At 46.1% G+C, this 20,535-nt stretch overlaps 1 protein-coding gene across 1 annotated transcript in view; it reads left to right on the plus strand.

The window, feature by feature from the left end:
* LOC134542677 (O-acyltransferase like protein-like) overlaps positions 1-20,535 on the plus strand; it is a 101,747-nt gene that overhangs the window by 17,564 nt on the left and 63,648 nt on the right. The window contains exon 3 of the mRNA XM_063387119.1: positions 9,534-9,700. Within this exon, the coding sequence (XP_063243189.1) occupies positions 9,534-9,700 (167 nt within the window). The remainder of the gene's footprint in view (positions 1-9,533; positions 9,701-20,535) is intronic.

Raw genomic sequence — 20,535 nt, forward strand, 5'->3', positions numbered from 1 at the left:
GTGGCAGGTGGCCGGTGGCAGGTGGCAGGTGGCAGGTGGCCGGGCCGGTGGCCGGTGGACGGAGGCAGGTTGGTAGTGGTCGGTGACAGTTGGCCAGTGGCAGGTAGCAGGTGGCCGGTGGCAGGTGACGAGCGGCAGGTGGACGGAGGCAGGTTGGTAGTGGTCGGTGGCAGGTGGCCAGTGACAAGTGGCCGGTGGCATGTGGCAGGTGGAAGGTGGCCGGTGGCAGGTGGCAGGTGGAAGGTGGCCGGTGGCAGGTGGCCGGGCCGGTGGCAGGTGACGGGCGGCAGGTGGACGGAGGCAGGTTGGTAGTGGTCGGTGGCAGGTGGCCAGTGGCAGGTGGCAGGTGGCCGGTGGCAGGTGGCAGGTGGCAGGTGGCCGGGCCGGTGGCCGGTGGACGGAGGCAGGTTGGTAGTGGTCGGTGGCAGGTGGCCAGTGGCAGGTGGCAGGTGGCCGGTGGCAGGTGGCAGGTGGAAGGTGGCCGGTGGCAGGTGGCCGGACCGGTGGCAGGTGACGGGCGGCAGGTGGACGGAGGCAGGTTGGTAGTGGTCGGTGGCAGGTGGCCAGTGGCAGGTGGCAGGTGGCCGGTGGCAGGTGGAAGGTGGCAGGTGGCAGGTGGCCGGGCCGGTGGCAGGTGGCGGGCGGCAGGTGGACGGAGGCAGGTTGGTAGTGGTCGGTGGCAGGTGGCCAGTGGCAGGTGGCAGGTGGCCGGTGGCAGGTGGCAGGTGGCAGGTGGCCGGGCCGGTGGCCGGTGGACGGAGGCAGGTTGGTAGTGGTCGGTGACAGGTGGCCAGTGGCAGGTAGCAGGTGGCCGGTGGCAGGTGACGAGCGGCAGGTGGACGGAGGCAGGTTGGTAGTGGTCGGTGGCAGGTGGCCAGTGACAAGTGGCCGGTGGCAGGTGGCAGGTGGAAGGTGGCCGGTGGCAGGTGGCAGGTGGAAGGTGGCCGGTGGCAGGTGGCCGGGCCGGTGGCAGGTGACGGGCGGCAGGTGGACGGAGGCAGGTTGGTAGTGGTCGGTGGCAGGTGGCCAGTGGCAGGTGGCAGGTGGCCGGTGGCAGGTGGAAGGTGGCAGGTGGCAGGTGGCCGGGCCGGTGGCAGGTGGCCGGTGGCAGGTGGCAGGTGACGGGCGGCAGGTGGACGGAGGCAGGTTGGTAGTGGTCGGTGGCAGGTGGCCAGTGGCAGGTGGCAGGTGGCAGGTGGCAGGTGGCCGGGCCGGTGGCAGGTGGCGGGCAGCAGGTGGACGGAGGCAGGTTGGTAGTGGTCGGTGGCAGGTGGCCAGTGGCAGGTGGCAGGTGACAGGTGGCAGGTGGCAGGTGGCCGGGCCGGTGGCAGGTGGCGGGCAGCAGGTGGACGGAGGCAGGTTGGTAGTGGTCGGTGGCAGGTGGCCAGTGGCAGGTGGCAGGTGGCAGGTGGCAGGTGGCCGGGCCGGTGGCAGGTGGCGGGCGGCAGGTGGACGGAGGCAGGTTGGTAGTGGTCGGTGGCAGGTGGCCAGTGGCAGGTGGCAGGTGGCAGGTGGCAGGTGGCAGGTGGCAGGTGGCCGGGCCGGTGGCAGGTGGCGGGCGGCAGGTGGACGGAGGCAGGTTGGTAGTGGTCGGTGGCAGGTGGCCAGTGGCAGGTGGCAGGTGGCAGGTGGCAGGTGGCAGGTGGCAGGTGGCCGGGCCGGTGGCAGGTGGCGGGCAGCAGGTGGACGGAGGCAGGTTGGTAGTGGTCGGTGGCAGGTGGCCAGTGGCAGGTGGCAGGTGGCAGGTGGAAGGTGGCAGGTGGCAGGTGGCCGGGCCGGTGTTATGTGGCGGGCAGCAGGTGGACGGAGGCAGGTTGGTAGTGGTCGGTGGCAGGTGGCCAGTGGCAGGTGGCAGGTGGCCGGTGGCAGGTGGCAGGTGGCAGGTGGCCGGGCCGGTTGCCGGTGGACGGAGGCAGGTTGGTAGTGGTCGGTGGCAGGTGGCCAGTGGCAGGTAGCAGGTGGCCGGTGGCAGGTGGCAGGTGGCAGGTGGCCGGGCCGGTGGCAGGTGGCGGGCGGCAGGTGGACGGAGGCAGGTTGGTAGTGGTCGGTGGCAGGTGGCAGGGGGCAGGTGGCCGGGCCGGTGGCAGGTGGCGGGTGGCAGGTGGCAGGTGGCCGGGCCGGTGGCAGGTGGCGGGCGGCAGGTGGACGGAGGCAGGTTGGTAGTGGTCGGTGGCAGGTGGCCAGTGGCAGGTGGCAGGTGGCCGGTGGCAGGTGGCAGGTGGCAGGTGGCCGGGCCGGTGGCCGGTGGACGGAGGCAGGTTGGTAGTGGTCGGTGGCAGGTGGCCAGTGGCAGGTAGCAGGTGGCCGGTGGCAGGTGGCAGGTGGCAGGTGGCCGGGCCGGTGGCAGGTGGCGGGCGGCAGGTGGACGGAGGTAGGTTGGTAGTGGTCGGTGGCAGGTGGTCAGTGGCAGGTGGCAGGTGGCCGGTGGCAGGTGGCAGGTGGCCGGGCCGGTGGCAGGTGGCCGGTGGCAGGTGGCAGGTGGCAGGTGGCCGGGCCGGTGGCAGATGGCCGGTGGCAGGTGGCAGGTGGCAGGTGGCCGGGCCGGTGGCAGATGGCCGGTGGCAGGTGGCAGGTGGCAGGTGGCCGGTGGCAGGTGGCCTGTGGCAGGTGGCCTGTGGCAGGTGGCCAGTGGCCAGTGGCAAGTTGCAGGTGGCCGGTGGCAGGTGGTCGGTGTCAGGTGGCATGTGGCCTTTGAGTTCGCGCCGTGGACAGGGAGAGTCGTGGGCGAGCTGAAGTCATCGGCTGCGCAGGGCAGATTAACTTCATAGCATCACAGAGACGAGCACTACAGAAAAGGATAAATTTGTGCAAAGATATCTAGAAAATTAATTTGGAAAGAAGCAGATAGCGCAAAAATGTGTGTGGAGTCCAGGCGCGACATAAGTGAAAATTCTGGCTATTATATTACTAGGTATAGGGAACATAATTCTCTTTGGCTGAGGTCGCAGATCCAAAAATTATATGCAAGTACGCAAGTGTGCAAGTACGCAAATGTGAAGTGTGCGAGTGTGCTGGTATGCAAGTGTACAAGAATGCAAGGGTGCAAATAGCAAGTGTGCAATAGTACAAGTATGAAAGTGAGCAAGCATGCAAGTGTTCAAGTATACATCTCCTTTGCAATCTCCTCCTATATTGGTTCCCTCCCTCCATACCTAACTTTTCCTTTCATGTGATCGTAATTTTCGTAACGCCCGGAAATTGTAGCCCCCTCAGAAAAGAAGTTTCACTTCAAAAATGAAATAACTCCCTGCAGTCCCTCGAATGAATATGAAGGTCATATTTACAGTCCGAAATCAGAGACCCGAAGAGCTCGAAGCAGTAGACTAAGAAGTACCGGAGATAGTACAAAGACTGCTTCGTGGAAATGAAAAGTCCCGAGAGTGGCAAGAAGGAAAAACCTAACAGAAATTAGGGGTGGTAGTGATATTTCTAATTGGTAATCGTTAATGTACTGCAGGACACTAAACTAAGGCGCATCGTGGCAGGATAATACTCTAAAGGATCACAAGGAAGTGTTAGAAATTGGATTGGACAGCATACGCAAGATTTTTGAGAGTTACAAATGAAGAGGGTGTAAAGGGGGGGTTGGACCCTTTTTAATTAAACGTGAAGGGAGGCCTGAACCTGGCACGGACTGGGGTATACGTGAATGGAGCAGATCAGGTATGCAAGGTAAATGGTTTCAGGTACACAGACAATTATTCAAAATGAAATTCAAATCAAAACATTACGTTTAACATTAAGTTAAGTGATAACAAGGCGGCAAGGCCACATACATAAGTTGAGAACATTTCTTTTCTTGACAAAACGTGTTAGTTAACAATTATAATTTGCGAGGTATGCCGGCTACACCGTAAACGATCCAAACAACTGACTCTCAAACGGGGGCACAGCCCAGTTGACTCGAAATAAAAGCATTGCCAAGTAAGAAGTTAAATTTACATTAAGTAGAATTACAAAACAACTGCAAAGTGCAGGTACAAAAAAGTGAAAGAATTTACATTATTATTTATCAAACAAATACGTGCGACGACGTCTCAGGGGGAGTAAATTACAAACAATTACAGAAGCGAAGATGAAGTTAATTTACAGCAAAAATCCAAACTTATTTTTCTAGGTGGCGGCCGAAAAGGAATTTAGACAGAACAACATTAAGAATAAATGACTCTATTAGGGTGAGGGCCACCGCCTCACTGACAACTCAAACCAACTTACATTTGTCCCCTGAGGTCGCACACGCACGTATTTCAAACTGAACCTAACGGACTACATGCTAGTAGACAAAAAACAGATCAGCTATCACTGACAACCGAGCCTGACAAATCAAACCAGTAGAAGAAGGCCCTCAACATGGTTGCAGCTCAATTTATATGCTCGCGCCGAAGCGCGCGCATGCGCCTATCAAAAGGGTGGGAGACGAGTACAAATCGAACAAACACTAGGAGGGGGGGGGAAAGGAGGGAGAAGGAGGAGGGGAGCGGAGTGCCGGAGGCCCGCGATGACGCGCGCAGTTCGAAAGTAGCGGACCTAACCGCTACAAGGGGACGAGCGGGAAGGGTAATCTAGTACCGAAGTGACCAATAGGAATTGTGGGATACAGAGTGACGGGAAAGTGCCCAGCTCAGATGCTCTTCGTAAAAAAGATATGGGGAATTGTGTGGATTGTCATTACGACAGCATAAGGTAATGGTCCCAAAAGGAAAAGGTAGGGGGATAAACGCAGGCGCCTGCTACATCGGTCATTCAATCAGCACACAGATATGTCGTAACGCAAAGACAGTGTTCGTCAGGACTTGACAAAAGGCGTGTCGTGCATTTAGGGTAACAGAAGCTGCATGCTGCATGAGTGCAGAGACATGATTATGCCGTGCAAGGGGTTTCCCACCTTTTCTTTTTTGACCCAGCGCTCTTAGCCTAAAGGCCCTACCACCCTGGGGCCCCCATGGGCATGGATGCAGATCACGCCGCATACACAACCAGGAAGGGCGTTAGAGCTTTGGCTGTACACAGGGGCTGAGGCTACCCATCCCAGCATATGTACCACCTTCGGCCCCCTACCCCACTCAGCTCACCAGAAAGTTGGATGCTCCCTCAGCCCTCCGGAGTTGTCATCACTTCTGGTGCCTGTCCCAGTCTCCCGCCTCACACTGGGACTCCTCAATCACCCAGCGAACCCGCGGTCCGGTGGAGGCCTACCCAACCTCTCCCGGCTATCCAGGTCGGTAACCGGAGCTGTCTCCATCGCTCACTACATCAGCATGTCTCAGGGCTAGGGAACCCTCGTGCTTGCCCCTAAAGCACACGGGGCACCACTACCAAGTAAGAGTCCTTCCCAGCAAGAATCCTGGGCCTTAGAGGAAACCTCAGCGGGTCACCATTCAAACATGATGGATTCTTCCCGTACTACTACCAACTTTTGGTCGACTCGGCAGACTGTTCGCCGGTAGCTAGACCAGACCGCCACCATTCAGAGTGAAGCCGCAGGGTGTACTCGTCGCCTCGGATTATCCTCCGACCCGCTGTACCTCGGCCCGACGGATTTACAGACGATTAAGGCCCGGATGTGCCTAAACTCGTCGGGCGACGACCACCGTCAGCCCCAACTAGAAACGGCAGTCACAGTGCCCAGGCTGGAGAGACCTCGGGGATACCTCGGTACCTCCCCCGACTGCTGACAAAGGATGTCCCGGAAATTACGAATTTCGACACGATTTTTTTTTAAATTTTACTATAATTTTAAATTATTTTGGAAATTTTATTTTATAAATTTATTTGGTTACAAGGGGGTGATTTACGTTTTGTTAGGCCAGTGTACGCCTCGTGTTTAAACTTTGTGCCAGTAGTCTGAAGCACCTTTCCCAGAGATGTATCTGATATTTTGCAGATCTAATACTTTGCTGGCAGCCAGCTTAAAATTTCCCTCGCTTACAGGCACGTCCCAGTCCTGTAACGTTACTTCACTTCATGACTAAAACCGCCTACAGCAGCTCTGGACGAGCTGTTACCATTTCTCAGAGACGAGCTGACCATAGCCTTTACTGTCACGAATACGTATTAGGTTCACTCCCCTGGAAGCATGTAATGGATGCTTGTTCCCAGCATCGTTGCGTTTTCTCCCCCCCCCCTTTCTCCACCCCTCTTCTCACTCAGTTCTAAGAATTCGCCTAAGGCCAATGACAGGTCAGAAACCCCAGCAGGCAGCGACCGTCTCCAAGGACGCCTCGCATAAAAAATGTGCGTGCCAAGATGGACCACTCCACGACACCTAGCGGCAAATTCGTGAACCGCCCAGCCAACTTATCCAGTAGGCCGCCAGAGTGTAGCACCTAACTGTCCCTTTAACCCTTGGTTTAAGCAGACGCCTTGGGCGAGTCGATTCTTTTTATTTCAGACTCCTCTCGACATGTAGCGCTAAAGTCGGCCAGTACTACCAACTTCGAGAAATCAGTCAGAGTTTTTTTATGATGCGCACTCGGGGAACTTCGGGACCTTTCGGTCCGGACTCCCAGCCCCCTCCTCTCCACTTTTGATTCAAGATTTACTTTAATTACGAGACGCGGTTCTCCGCGGGACACTTCGTGCCGCGCCTGCAGACGGACCGTTTGATCATCGGCGAGTCGACGAGACACTGCAAGACTTCTGTCCGGCCACAACCGACTATGTAGTCGCTTAAATAAGGGATGCTATCCCTACAATTTTTTCAAGTAGTTTAGTCCGTCTGCGTAGTACAAAGTGTAATAGTTATATTTCTTTTAATTTTTTTTTGAAATTATGAAAACGATCGCGCCCAGCCGCGTATTCGCGGGATCCAGTTCCTGGCTGGCGACGCATATGTAAATAGAAGCCAACTCCCCTGTCTGACAGGGTCCGAGAGCCGGACGCCGAATTGGCATTTTCATCTCCCTTCCACAACAGGACACAAGCGCCCTGGCATCATGTAGCCGCGTGATCTCCGGGAAACGAAGCCCCGACCTCCGGTGCTTCTGTATCTTTTGACCCTTTTCTGAACTTTCTTTAAATCACGTCGTAAGATGCAGTTAATTAGATAAACATAATTTCTGGACTTTAAGTACTGGGATTATTTAGACATATATGTATTTTTTTTTTGGTTTATGTATTTTTCGTAAATGAAACTTTTGATAATTCCATGTACCGCTGGCCAATAATTTTTTTTGAATATACCTGAGAGCTGTTTAAGAATGTAATTACTATTGTACGTTAATATTTTCTTGTATCTGTTATAAGTTTCCTCAGTAAGGAGTAATTATATTTCAGACGGAATCACACCTTGTTTTTTTTGTTCATTTCTAATAAACTGGTGAAACCTAAAGATCCACCTAGCAAGGCAAAGATGGTAATCAGACCGTGGTTTGCTGCTACAACAATAATAGCAGTTAGCATGGTTTGAACCTTGCTACAAGGGGACTCCCTGTCGATCAGTTTACAGTACTTTTTTAGGCCCGGTTGCCCGACACCGTAACAACCATACCCAGTCCTTCCTTTACCATGGGGCCTGATCCATTCACTATGGGGCGCTTTGGGGACCGATGCACCGAGGCTCGGCAGTCGAACCCCCCCAGAAAGGTTTCTATCGCATCTGCTGTTGCCCGCAGATTCAGCCCTTTCAACATTTCTGGTCTCATACATGCAATTGAGGATGCACTGAGGCAGAGTTGGACCCGGAATTGCCCTCTTTAGTTAAGGTGGTGCTATGACCAGAGGTTGAGGCTACCCATCTCAACATAGTCACCACGATCCTCCCCCAAACAGCGGTGCCAACGTGGAGGCAGAGGGTTGCCATTTGGTGTGGAGAGGCTATATATTCGCATCCAACACCCTTTCCGCGGACCTGTTGGGTCATGTCTCGGATACTAGAACTGGCAATAGTTCCGACAACTCAAAAGAGCAATCGCCTTCCTAATCGGATGATGGTAGCCGCTGAAACCAGGCAGAGGGAACCTCGGGGTTCCCTTGGTCACCTCACCGACTGCTAGACAAAGGGGGCTCCTTGTCGAGCAGTTTACAGCCCTTTTTTAGGCCCGGGTGCCTGACCTGCAACGCCACTCCCAGATAGGTCAGGTCCACTCCCGCCGAGTGCAGAGACAGTGGAACTGTGAGGAACAGTGGATGCAGCATGGGGAAGAGACTGAGAGGATAGCGGTGACCCACCTCAAGAAGTGAGGAGCTGAGCTGCTAACCAGGACCTAAGGTGAAATGGTCCACATCAAAATTTCAGTGTACAAAAATTATTCAAAAAATTGAAGTTAAAAATAAAGGAAAGAAAAAATTAATACAGTTTTGCCCAAACAATATAATTAATAGCAAAATATGTAAAAGCAGTGACATGGTTCAGTATAGTAAATTTAAATCTGTTAATTTTTTAGTGCTGGCATTTTGGCTGTCCATTGCGGTAGTGGTAAACATACTGGTCCACTGATAATACTGCTGGAATTTTGGCTGTTAATTGTTTTATTTGTTAACATTGTGATCCACAGATGTGTCAGTGCTGGGATGGGGTCTGTCCATTGTGATAACATGCTGATTCTCAGATGTGTTAGTTTTGGCATGCTGGCTGCCTGTTGTGGTATTGTTCGACATGCTAGCTGTTAATTGTGATAGTTTTCGACATGCTGATCCTCAGAAGTGTTAGTGCGGTCATGATAGTTGTCAATGTGGTACAGATTTATGTACTGAAACATTGATGTTTTATTGCTGGCAAGCAAGCTGTTAGTTGTGTTTAATAATATTTTTTTAGAAATTTGAATATACTAAATCTTTTGGTTCTTTAGCAGTTAGCTTGGTGAACTTCCGATGTTGGGTGCTTGAAGCCAGTCCTGATATATTCGTTGTGTTATAGCTTTCAGAAGTTAACATGATGAACTGTAAAGCTTCTTGTCGCTATTTGCACAATGAAATTTAATGTGTATATCCGGGAATATTCGGGCTGACACAGGTACAATGCGTACAGAACAAAAAGTATTACATATCCTTCTCCTTTCTTGATCTTCAGGGTGTGTACCACCTGCCTATAGTTCAATGAGGACATTGTTCAATTGTATTAGTTTCTTTTGAAATTATAGCGTGCATGTGGCAAGACTGTACAATGGTTTATGACATTAATTAACATATTCCAATCCAGTACACATTGTTAATAGTATGTATTAGCTTTCAATAATAATTAACAATTTAAGGAAATTTTTCAGAACAATTGAATTTTGTAAATCTCGGATCTTTAAGAGACTTTATGTAAAGGCAAAATGTAAACAGCAGTTTTAGTTACAATAATTATTAACTTTTTTTTACGTATTGAGTGTCTAATTTATTTGACACATAAATTTGTTTGAACGGAAGTAATGTAAAAGTTAGCAAATTCCAAATAAACATATATACATATATTAAAAATGGCATTTTAAAAACAAATTGTTTGTTTTTATTGTCTGTGATGAGCAAGAGGAAAGTGAACACGCGCACACATATGAAATTAGTGAGAACAGTCAGAACAGGTAATAAATGTTTGTGTAATGATTGTGCAGGCTCGGCAGGTTTCGCTGGGGGTGTGCTTGCCGTCTTCTTGCTCTGCCTCAGAGGTTACGTCCTTCCTGGAGTCCTCGCTCCCCTCTGGTGCCTCCGTGCTGAGGTCAAGAGCTGTGCCTGACCCCGACTACTCAGTATGGACTCAGCCCGCCCTCTACTTGGCAGGGTAGGTGCATACTTGGCCAAACTATTCAAATATTCAATATTAACATTAATGTTGATTTAATTTAATGAAAATAAAAGTTTTTTATATCTGTTGAAATGTTTCAAAAAAAAGTATAAGCCTGCCCTAAAATATCATAACTAGGGAATGCAATCTCGATATCGCGAGATCCCGATCATCCGAGATCTCCCCTCATTTTTCGAGATCATCTCGAAGCACAAAATGACGAGATCTCGGCCGAGATTGACGAGATCGAGCGGCAGAAGTCAGCGACGCATGACGCGTATTCTCTGCGCGTGAGCGAGTCGCTGACTGGCGAAAGAAAGTGTCGGACTGCATACGCAAACTATTCCGACTATTACCGAGTATTCACGATGTTGGGCGAGCGGAATATAAAAGAATAAGTGATCTAATTCTGACTAGAGTAGGTGAGCGGAATATATTCGAGTGCGCGCAGGCACTTCTTTGTTTACATTTGTTTTGGTTGTGCAGTTACTGTCATGGTGTGCTTAAATTACGTGTTTTATGGGTTATTTGAATGAAAATTTGTATTATTTGGCTACGCAAGTGCTAGACTGTTAAGTTAATACTTTTAAAATGTCGACAAACAATCAAAATGAACCTTACATGGAGTTTAATAGTTCGTTGCCGGTATGGAGATATTTTAAGAAAGCGGTGAATAATTTGACAGGCCAATGCAAAATATGTAAAGCTATTCTGAAAACTACAGCCAGTTCCACAAAATGATTACATGTCCATATGAAGTCAATCCACAAAATTGACACAAAAACATTGAATGTGGGAGTTTGAAGGACATCAACCACTCTGCAACTTGATGCTGCTGCGTCGTCTCTGCCGTCGTCGTCAGCATCTACTACAATGTCGTCAGCGCCACCATCACCTATAGACAAAGAGGCTCAAGAAAATAGCGAATGCCAAACGCCCCCTAAAAAGAAGAAAACCAGTGATTACTTTCAATCCGACTGTGACGTGACTAAAGAAAAAATGATTTCTCGAATGGTAGCGAAAGATGGACTGCCTTTTCGAGTTTTCTGCACATCCGATGTCATAAAGAATATTTTTGCTTCAAAAGGTAACAATTATAAATTACCTTCTTCACCAAACACTATTAAATTAATTGTGATGAATTATGGTATGACAATGAAAATAAAAGTGGAAGATCTTCGAAAGCTAAAGAACAAAGACTCTCTTTTGATGAATGTACGTCTGGAATGAGTAGGCGCTTTCTGAATAATAATGTTTATACAACTATCAAAAAACAGCCTACTTTCTGGAATCTTATACTGGCGCGCATATTTGGAACTATGTCCTCAGAGTCTTATGTTCAGCTTGTGCGTATATGTTTCTTGCGTATATACATCACACTGTTATGTATCCAGATCCGTAGATAAATTTTATAATAAAATAATAAATACAAATTCAAGAATTATTAGTATGTTTACTCTAGAGTAGTATGTAAATGGGGCTCCGAGATCAGGCGCCAGGCGCTGGTGCTTGGTGCCGACCGCCATCTTGGATTCTGACGTCACGGCGGCCATCTTTGATTGTGACGTCACGGCGGCCATCTTGGATAAGCGTAACGTGACACTTTTTCGTGCGTGCAGCCGGCGTAACGGGGCACAGCGTAACGAGACACCGCGTAACGGGACACATCGTAACGGGACAAGTAGATCACGGCGGCCATTTTGGATCCGTCATCTTGGATCCGCCATTTTGGATGACGTCATTGTGTTCTCGAAAATTCCGGTGATGTGTTTTCCGCCATATTGGATGATGACGTCACCGTTGCAATTTTCGTTACGGTCGCCATCTTGAAATTTGGACGCCATCTTGAAAATCTTTATTTATTATCCGATTTTAATGAAAAAAATTCCAAAATTTTAAAAAAATTAACATATTTGAATTCTGTTTGATTATATCGATGTACGTCCTTGGTTCGATTCCCGACGAGAGTAAACAGTCGATCCTTCCTCCATGAAAGCTACCTAGACTGATCTATCACCACCAATACCAAGGTATATATCGTCAACTGGTATAACATCATGTCCGCCATCTTGTCTTCATCCACTGGAGACCACCATCTTGTTTTCATCTGCTAGATTGTGCCGATATCATGTAGTATAATTATCTGGTCACCACACCTTTGACCTTGACCTTGAACTTTGACCTTGACCTTGAACTTTGACCTTGACCTTGAAATTTGACCCTGACCTAGAAATTTGACCCTGACCTTGAAATTTGACCCTGACCTTGAAATTTGACCTTGACCATGAAATTTGACCTTGACCTTAATATTTGGCCTTGACCTTGAAATTTGACCTTGACCTTGAAATTTGACCTTGAAATTTGACCTTGACCTTGAAATTTTACCCTGACTTTGAAATTTGACCCTGACCTTGAAATTTGACCTTGACCTTGAAATTTGGCCTTGACCTTGAAATTTGACCTTGACCTTGAACTTTGACCCTGACCTTGAAATTTGACCTTGACCTTGAAATTTGACCTTGACCTTGAAATTTGACTTTGACCTTGAAATTTTATTTTGTCCTTGAAATTTGACTTTGTCCTAGTCGACCATCATGGATCCGACATTTTATGTTCAGTACATGCTACCAGGAGCGACTACCTGCTGGAGTACACCATCTTGTGCGTGTACTCGTATTATAGAGTACATTTCCATCTGGTTAATTTTATTCTAACCCGCTACATTGCAGTAATCATTTATTACCGAGGTGCCCCCGCCATCCTGAAATTTGGGCGACATCTTGGAATAGTGTAATTATTTAGATATAAATGCGGGAAAAATTCCAATAGTCTCCGAAAAAAAAATCAATTAATTCACAAATTGAATCGATGGATCCCTGTCCACGGTTCGATTCTTGACCAGAGACAGTTGTAAGTAATTATTAAATAAATGTTAGGTTCTGTTTTCCATTACCTTTCACGGAGTTTATTAATCATTCACTCTACGAAAATCAACTCAAGTCAATATACCGGACCAACGAATTAAATCAGTGCCGATTAGCCTATTATGAAAGTCTAATTTTTCAATAATCTGAATAACATATAAGCCGTTCATGTACAAAGACACACATATAGATCAATTGCCTTCAGTCCATGAGACCGAGTCATGTCATTATCAGACGTATAGGCTAGTCATTTCAGGACCACATGACCTTCGTAATCCATCGTGACATTTTTATACATTCTAAAGGACCAAGTAACCTTGTAAAATATTTTAGTAACACCAAGAGGTGATAAACTAGTAAATATTCAATCACTACATTTTGTACTACGCGCAATCAACAAAAAAGGAAGCACCAACAACGAAAAGACAGCACTGACAACGAAAAGGCAGCACATTTGGAAGCACCGTCATCGAAAAGGCAGCACATTTGGAAGCACCGACAACGAAAAGGCAGCACATTTGGAAGCACCGACAACGAAAAGGCAGCACATTTGGAAGCACCGACAACGAAAAGGCAGCACATTTGGAAGCACCGACTACGAAAAGGCAGCACATTTGGAAGCACCGTCATCGAAAAGGCAGCACATTTGGAAGCACCGACAACGTAAAGGCAGCACATTTGGAAGCACCGACAACGTAAAGGCAGCACATTTGGAAGCACCGACAATGAAAAGGCAGCACATTTGGAAGCACCGACAACGAAAAGGCAGCACATTTGGAAGCACCGACAACGAAAAGGCTGCACATTTGGAAGCACCGACAACAAAAAGGCAGCACATTTGGAAGCACCGACAACGAAAAGGCAGCACATTTGGAAGCACCGACTACGAAAAGGCAGCACATTTGGAAGCACCGACAACGAAAAGGCAGCACATTTGGAAGCACCGTCATCGAAAAGGCAGCACATTTGGAAGCACCGACAACGAAAAGGCAGCACATTTGGTAGCAACGACAACGAAAAGGCAGCACATTTGGAAGCACCGACAACGAAAAGGCAGCACATTTGGAAGAACCGACTACGAAAAGGCAGCACATTTGGAAGCACCGTCATCGAAAAGGCAGCACATTTGGAAGCACCGACAACGAAAAGGCAGCACATTTGGAAGCACCGACAACGAAAAGGCAGCACATTTGGATGCACCGACAACGAAAAGGCAGCACATTTGGAAGCACCGACAACGAAAAGGCAGCACATTTGGAAGCACCGTCATCGAAAAGGCAGCACATTTGGAAGCACCGACAACGAAAAGGCAGCACATTTGGAAGCACCGACAACGAAAAGGCAGCACATTTGGAAGCACCGACAACGAAAAGGCAGCACATTTGGAAGCACCGACTACGAAAAGGCAGCACATTTGGAAGCACCGTCATCGAAAAGGCAGCACATTTGGAAGCACCGACAACGAAAAGGCAGCACATTTGGAAGCACCGACAACGTAAAGGCAGCACATTTGGAAGAACCGACAACGAAAAGGCAGCACATTTGGAAGCACCGACTACGAAAAGGCAGCACATTTGGAAGCACCGACAACGAAAAGGCAGCACATTTGGAAGCACCGACAACGAAAAGGCAGCACATTGGAAGCACCGACAACGAAAAGGCAGCACATTTGGAAGCACCGCCAACGAAAAGGCAGCACATTTTGGATGCATCATCGAATAAGGAAGCACATTTGGACGCTCCATCAACTAAAAAAGGCAAAAAGGAAGCACAAGTTACGAGATCTAAGTCTTAGTAAGTAATCATAATACAAGAAATAAAAACATTACATTCTTATAATTTAAATTATTTATTTTATTGCTTTACATTATACAAATGCAAGTAAAACTAGTCAATATTGTATGTAGCCAGCATTCCTCAGTTCCTTGAGTATGAAGGATATTTCTTTGATGCACGAATAGTTTCCTGCACAAAGCGAACCATGTAGTAGTCTTAGCAAGTCAACCAATATGTTTGGATCTTTCCATGATGTGTAATCATTCTCTTCTACCACCATCTTCCTTGCACCTTTATAATAAATATTATGATCTCTGGTGTCTTCCGTTTTACCACCAACCTCAGGGTAACTTTCATGTTTGAGACGGTGATCATCACAAGCTTGATCAGATTTATTTAATATATCACGTCGTTTCCATCGTTTCGGTCTCAGGACACCGCCACATTCTTCGATCTTGGCAGCTATAGGTGCTTCATCATAGTCTATGTCTTTGTCAACAGCCTCAGAGTCACTGTAACAATCACCGTAGAAGGAATCGTCTTCACCCAATTTACCGTAATAATTCGATGTTGATGATGTTGAAGTGTCTTCATCGTCTTCGTGCTTCCTTTTTAGGAGTCCATCATTTTTACAAAGTAGGAAAGATCTACTTGAATTCGGCTGGAATATATTCTCACTTTTCACGTTAAGGATTCTTCCATTGTCTTCATTCTTCCGTAAATCATCAACCTTCTTCAATTTAAGTTCTTTGTCGAGATCGGAAGAGCCAAGAAAATTATTGTCGTAATGCAGATCACTCTTCCTTAGGCTAGTAGATTCATCGTTGTCCTCTAGCTTGTACGCAGGCTTGACGCTACAAGTTCTGCCATGTCTTTTTAGGCTCTCTCTCCGTGTAAACGACTTGCTACATCGAACACAACTTATCATATTGCGCAGTGGATTTTTAACACAGTCATTCTTCTCGTGTTGTCTTTTATTCTTTCTCAAGATAAACTCTTTACTGCAAAACTTACACCTATGTTCTTTCGAAACAGCGTCAGATCCCAAATCGGAATTCATATTAGTTACTGAGACTAATGCCAGATACCAATTGAGTGTTTTAAATTAGATTCAATACTTAAATAGAAATTTTTTCATATTTCATCAGCGAGAATTAATATATCTCATGCAAAAGTACGTTATGCATGTAGTTCTGCTTTTCAACAACAGATATCGCCACATGTTGCTTGCAGGTAAATAATATTTAGTTATTTTATGCGGGATGCGGGATGCTCACTAACGATCGCAAAAGAAGGATGGCTTCGTTAGACTCCAAGGAAAAGGAAGTTGGTCTTGCATGTTGGTGCTCCACAGATGTCTCATGGCGTAATATTAATTTGACTGAGTAATGACATTTGTTAATTCCACCTGATAAAAATATTGCAAGTTTTGATTTAGTAGCAGAAATTATCGAATTAAATGTAACTCCAAATAAAATGACATGTCTCATTAGAACAAAAAAAAAATCCATGCAGAGAGCGGTTTCTCAGAATAGTCAGAAACACTTGAAGAAACCACAGGAATGATTGCAAGAACACGGGAAAAACCATCAAAATATTGTCAAGAATAATTAGGAGCACACTGAGAAAACCACTATAATATTAACAATAATAATCGGAAGCACACGGAGAAAACCATCATAATATTGACAAGAATAATCAGGAGCACACGAAGAAAACCGCCACAAGGTTTCTTTGATATCATTAAAATACAAAAAAAATTAATAAAAAATAAAAACGAAAAAAAATTCAAACATTCTGGCTTGTACTATAACTCTATCTTTGCTCAACAATGAGAAGTTCACAAGCTAGCAGAATGTTTGAATTTTTTTTCGTTTTTATTTTTTATTAATTTTTTTGTATTTTAATGATATCAAAGAAAACTTGTGGCGGTTTTCTTCGTGTGCTCCTGATTATTCTTGTCAATATTATGATGGTTTTCTCCGTGTGCTTCCGATTATTATTGTTAATATTATAGTGGTTTTCTCAGTGTGCTCCTGATTATTCTTGACAATATTTTGATGGTTTTTCCCGTGTTCTTGCAATCATTCCTGTGGTTTCTTCAAGTGTTTCTGACTATTCTGAGAAACCGCTCTCTGCATGGATTTTTTTTTTGTTCTAATGAGACATGTCATTTTATTTGGAGTTACATTTAATTCGATAAATTCTGCTACTAAATCAAAACTTGCAATATTTTTATCAGGTGGAATTAACAAATGTCATTACTCAGTCAAATTAATATTACGCCATGAGACATCTGTGGAGCACCAACATGCAAGACGAACTTCCTTTTCCTTGGAGTCTAACGAAGCCATCCTTCTTTTGCGATCGTTAGTGAGCATCCCGCATCCCGCATAAAATAACTAAATATTATTTACCTGCAAGCAACATGTGGCGATATCTGTTGTTGAAAAGCAGAACTACATGCATAAAGTACTTTTGCATGAGATATATTAATTCTCGCTGATGAAATATGAAAAAATTTCTATTTAAGTATTGAATCTAATTTAAAACACTCAATTGGTATCTGGCATTAGTCTCAGTAACTAATATGAATTCCGATTTGGGATCTGACGCTGTTTCGAAAGAACATAGGTGTAAGTTTTGCAGTAAAGAGTTTATCTTGAGAAAGAATAAAAGACAACACGAGAAGAATGACTGTGTTAAAAATCCACTGCGCAATATGATAAGTTGTGTTCGATGTAGCAAGTCGTTTACACGGAGAGAGAGCCTAAAAAGACATGGCAGAACTTGTAGCGTCAAGCCTGCGTACAAGCTAGAGGACAACGATGAATCTACTAGCCTAAGGAAGAGTGATCTGCATTACGACAATAATTTTCTTGGCTCTTCCGATCTCGACAAAGAACTTAAATTGAAGAAGGTTGATGATTTACGGAAGAATGAAGACAATGGAAGAATCCTTAACGTGAAAAGTGAGAATATATTCCAGCCGAATTCAAGTAGATCTTTCCTACTTTGTAAAAATGATGGACTCCTAAAAAGGAAGCACGAAGACGATGAAGACACTTCAACATCATCAACATCGAATTATTACGGTAAATTGGGTGAAGACGATTCCTTCTACGGTGATTGTTACAGTGACTCTGAGGCTGTTGACAAAGACATAGACTATGATGAAGCACCTAAAGCTGCCAAGATCGAAGAATGTGGCGGTGTCCTGAGACCGAAACGATGGAAACGACGTGATATATTAAATAAATCTGATCAAGCTTGTGATGATCACCGTCTCAAACATGAAAGTTACCCTGAGGTTGGTGGTAAAACGGAAGACACCAGAGATCATAATATTTATTATAAAGGTGCAAGGAAGATGGTGGTAGAAGAGAATGATTACACATCATGGAAAGATCCAAACATATTGGTTGACTTGCTAAGACTACTACATGGTTCGCTTTGTGCAGGAAACTATTCGTGCATCAAAGAAATATCCTTCATACTCAAGGAACTGAGGAATGCTGGCTACATACAATATTGACTAGTTTTACTTGCATTTGTATAATGTAAAGCAATAAAATAAATAATTTAAATTATAACAATGTAATGTTTTGATTTCTTGTATTATGATTACTTACTAAGACTTAGATCTCGTAACTTGTGCTTCCTTTTTGCCTTTTTTAGTTGATGGAGCGTCCAAATGTGCTTCCTTATTCGATGATGCATCCAAAATGTGCTGCCTTTTCGTTGGCGGTGCTTCCAAATGTGCTGCCTTTTCGTTGTCGGTGCTTCCAATGTGCTGCCTTTTCGTTGTCGGTGCTTCCAAATGTGCTGCCTTTTCGTTGTCGGTGCTTCCAAATGTGCTGCCTTTTCGTTGTCGGTGCTTCCAAATGTGCTGCCTTTTCGTTGTCGGTGCTACCAAATTTGCTGCCTTTTCGTTGTCGGTGCTTCCAAATGTGCTGCCTTTTTGTTGTCGGTGCTTCCAAATGTGCAGCCTTTTCGTTGTCGTTGCTTCCAAATGTGCTGCCTTTTCGTTGTCGGTGCTTCCAAATGTGCTGCCTTTTCGTTGTCGGTGCTTCCAAATGTGCTGCCTTTACGTTGTCGGTGCTTCCAAATGTGCTGCCTTTACGTTGTCGGTGCTTCCAAATGTGCTGCCTTTTCGTTGTCGGTGCTTCCAAATGTGCTGCCTTTTCGATGACGGTGCTTCCAAATGTGCTGCCTTTTCGTAGTCGGTGCTTCCAAATGTGCTGCCTTTTCGTTGTCGGTGCTTCCAAATGTGCTGCCTTTTCGTTGTCGGTGCTTCCAAATGTGCTGCCTTTTCGTTGTCGGTGCTTCCAAATGTGCTGCCTTTTCGATGACGGTGCTTCCAAATGTGCTGCCTTTTCGTTGTCGGTGCTTCCAAATGTGCTGCCTTTTCGTAGTCGGTGCTTCCAAATGTGCTGCCTTTTCGATGACGGTGCTTCCAAATGTGCTGCCTTTTCGTAGTCGGTGCTTCCAAATGTGCTGCCTTTTCGTTGTCAGTGCTTCCAAATGTGCTGCCTTTTTGCTGTCGGTGCTTCCAAATGTGCAGCCTTTTCGTTGTCGGTGCTTCCAAATGTGCTGCCTTTTCGTTGTCGGTGCTTCCAAATGTGCTGCCTTTTCGTTGTCGGTGCTTCCAAATGTGCTGCCTTTACGTTGTCGGTGCTTCCAAATGTGCTGCCTTTTCGTTGTCGGTGCTTCCAAATGTGCTGCCTTTTCGATGACGGTGCTTCCAAATGTGCTGCCTTTTCGTAGTCGGTGCTTCCAAATGTGCTGCCTTTTCGTTGTCGGTGCTTCCAAATGTGCTGCCTTTTCGTTGTCGGTGCTTCCAAATGTGCTGCCTTTTCGTTGTCGGTGCTTCCAAATGTGCTGCCTTTTCGATGACGGTGCTTCCAAATGTGCTGCCTTTTCGTAGTCGGTGCTTCCAAATGTGCTGCCTTTTCGTTGTCGGTGCTTCCAAATGTGCTGCCTTTTCGTTGTCGGTGCTTCCAAATGTGCTGCCTTTTCGTTGTCGGTGCTTCCAAATGTGCTGCCTTTTCGATGACGGTGCTTCCAAATGTGCTGCCTTTTCGTTGTCGGTGCTGTCTTTTCGTTGTTGGTGCTTCCTTTTTTGTTGATTGCGCGTAGTACAAAATGTAGTGATCGAATATTTACTAGTTTATCACCTCTTGGTGTTACTAAAATATTTTACAAGGTTACTTGGTCCTTTAGAATGTATAAAAATGTCACGATGGATTACGAAGGTCATGTGGTCCTGAAATGACTAGCCTATACGTCTGATAATGACATGACTCGGTCTCATGGACTGAAGGCAATTGATCTATATGTGTGTCTTTGTACATGATCGGCTTATATGTTATTCAGATTATTGAAAAATTAGACTTTCATAATAGGCTAATCGGCACTGATTTAATTCGTTGGTCCGGTATATTGACTTGAGTTGATTTTCGTAGAGTGAATGATTAATAAACTCCGTGAAAGGTAATGGAAAACAGAACCTAACATTTATTTAATAATTAGTTACAACTGTCTCTGGTCAAGAATCGAACCGTGGACAGGGATCCATCGATTCAATTTGTGAATTAATTGATTTTTTTTTCGGAGACTATTGGAATTTTTCCCGCATTTCTAGCTAAATAATTACACTATTCCAAGATGTCGCCCAAATTTCAGGATGGCGGGGGAACCTCGGTAATAAATGATTACTGCAATGTAGCGGGTTAGAATAAAATTAACCCGATGGAAATGTACTCTATAATACGAGTACACGCACAAGATGGTGTACTCCAGCAGGTAGTCGCTCCTGGTAGCATGTACTGAACATAAAATGTCGGATCCATGATGGTCGACTAGGACAAAGTCAAATTTCAAGGACAAAATAAAATTTCAAGGTCAAAGTCAAATTTCAAGGTCAAGGTCAAATTTCAAGGTCAAGGTCAAATTTCAAGGTCAAGGTTAAAGTTCAAGGTCAAGGTCAAATTTCAAGGTCAAGGTCAAATTCCAAGGTCAAGGTCAAATTTTAAGGTCAAGGTCAAATTTCAAGGTCAAGGTCAAATTTCAAGGCCAAGGCCAAATTTCAAGGTCAAGGTCAAATTTCAAGGTCAGGGTCAAATTTCAAAG

The sequence above is a fragment of the Bacillus rossius genome (genome assembly GCF_032445375.1).
Source record: "Bacillus rossius redtenbacheri isolate Brsri chromosome 9 unlocalized genomic scaffold, Brsri_v3 Brsri_v3_scf9_1, whole genome shotgun sequence".
Taxonomy (NCBI): Eukaryota; Metazoa; Arthropoda; class Insecta; order Phasmatodea; family Bacillidae; genus Bacillus; species Bacillus rossius.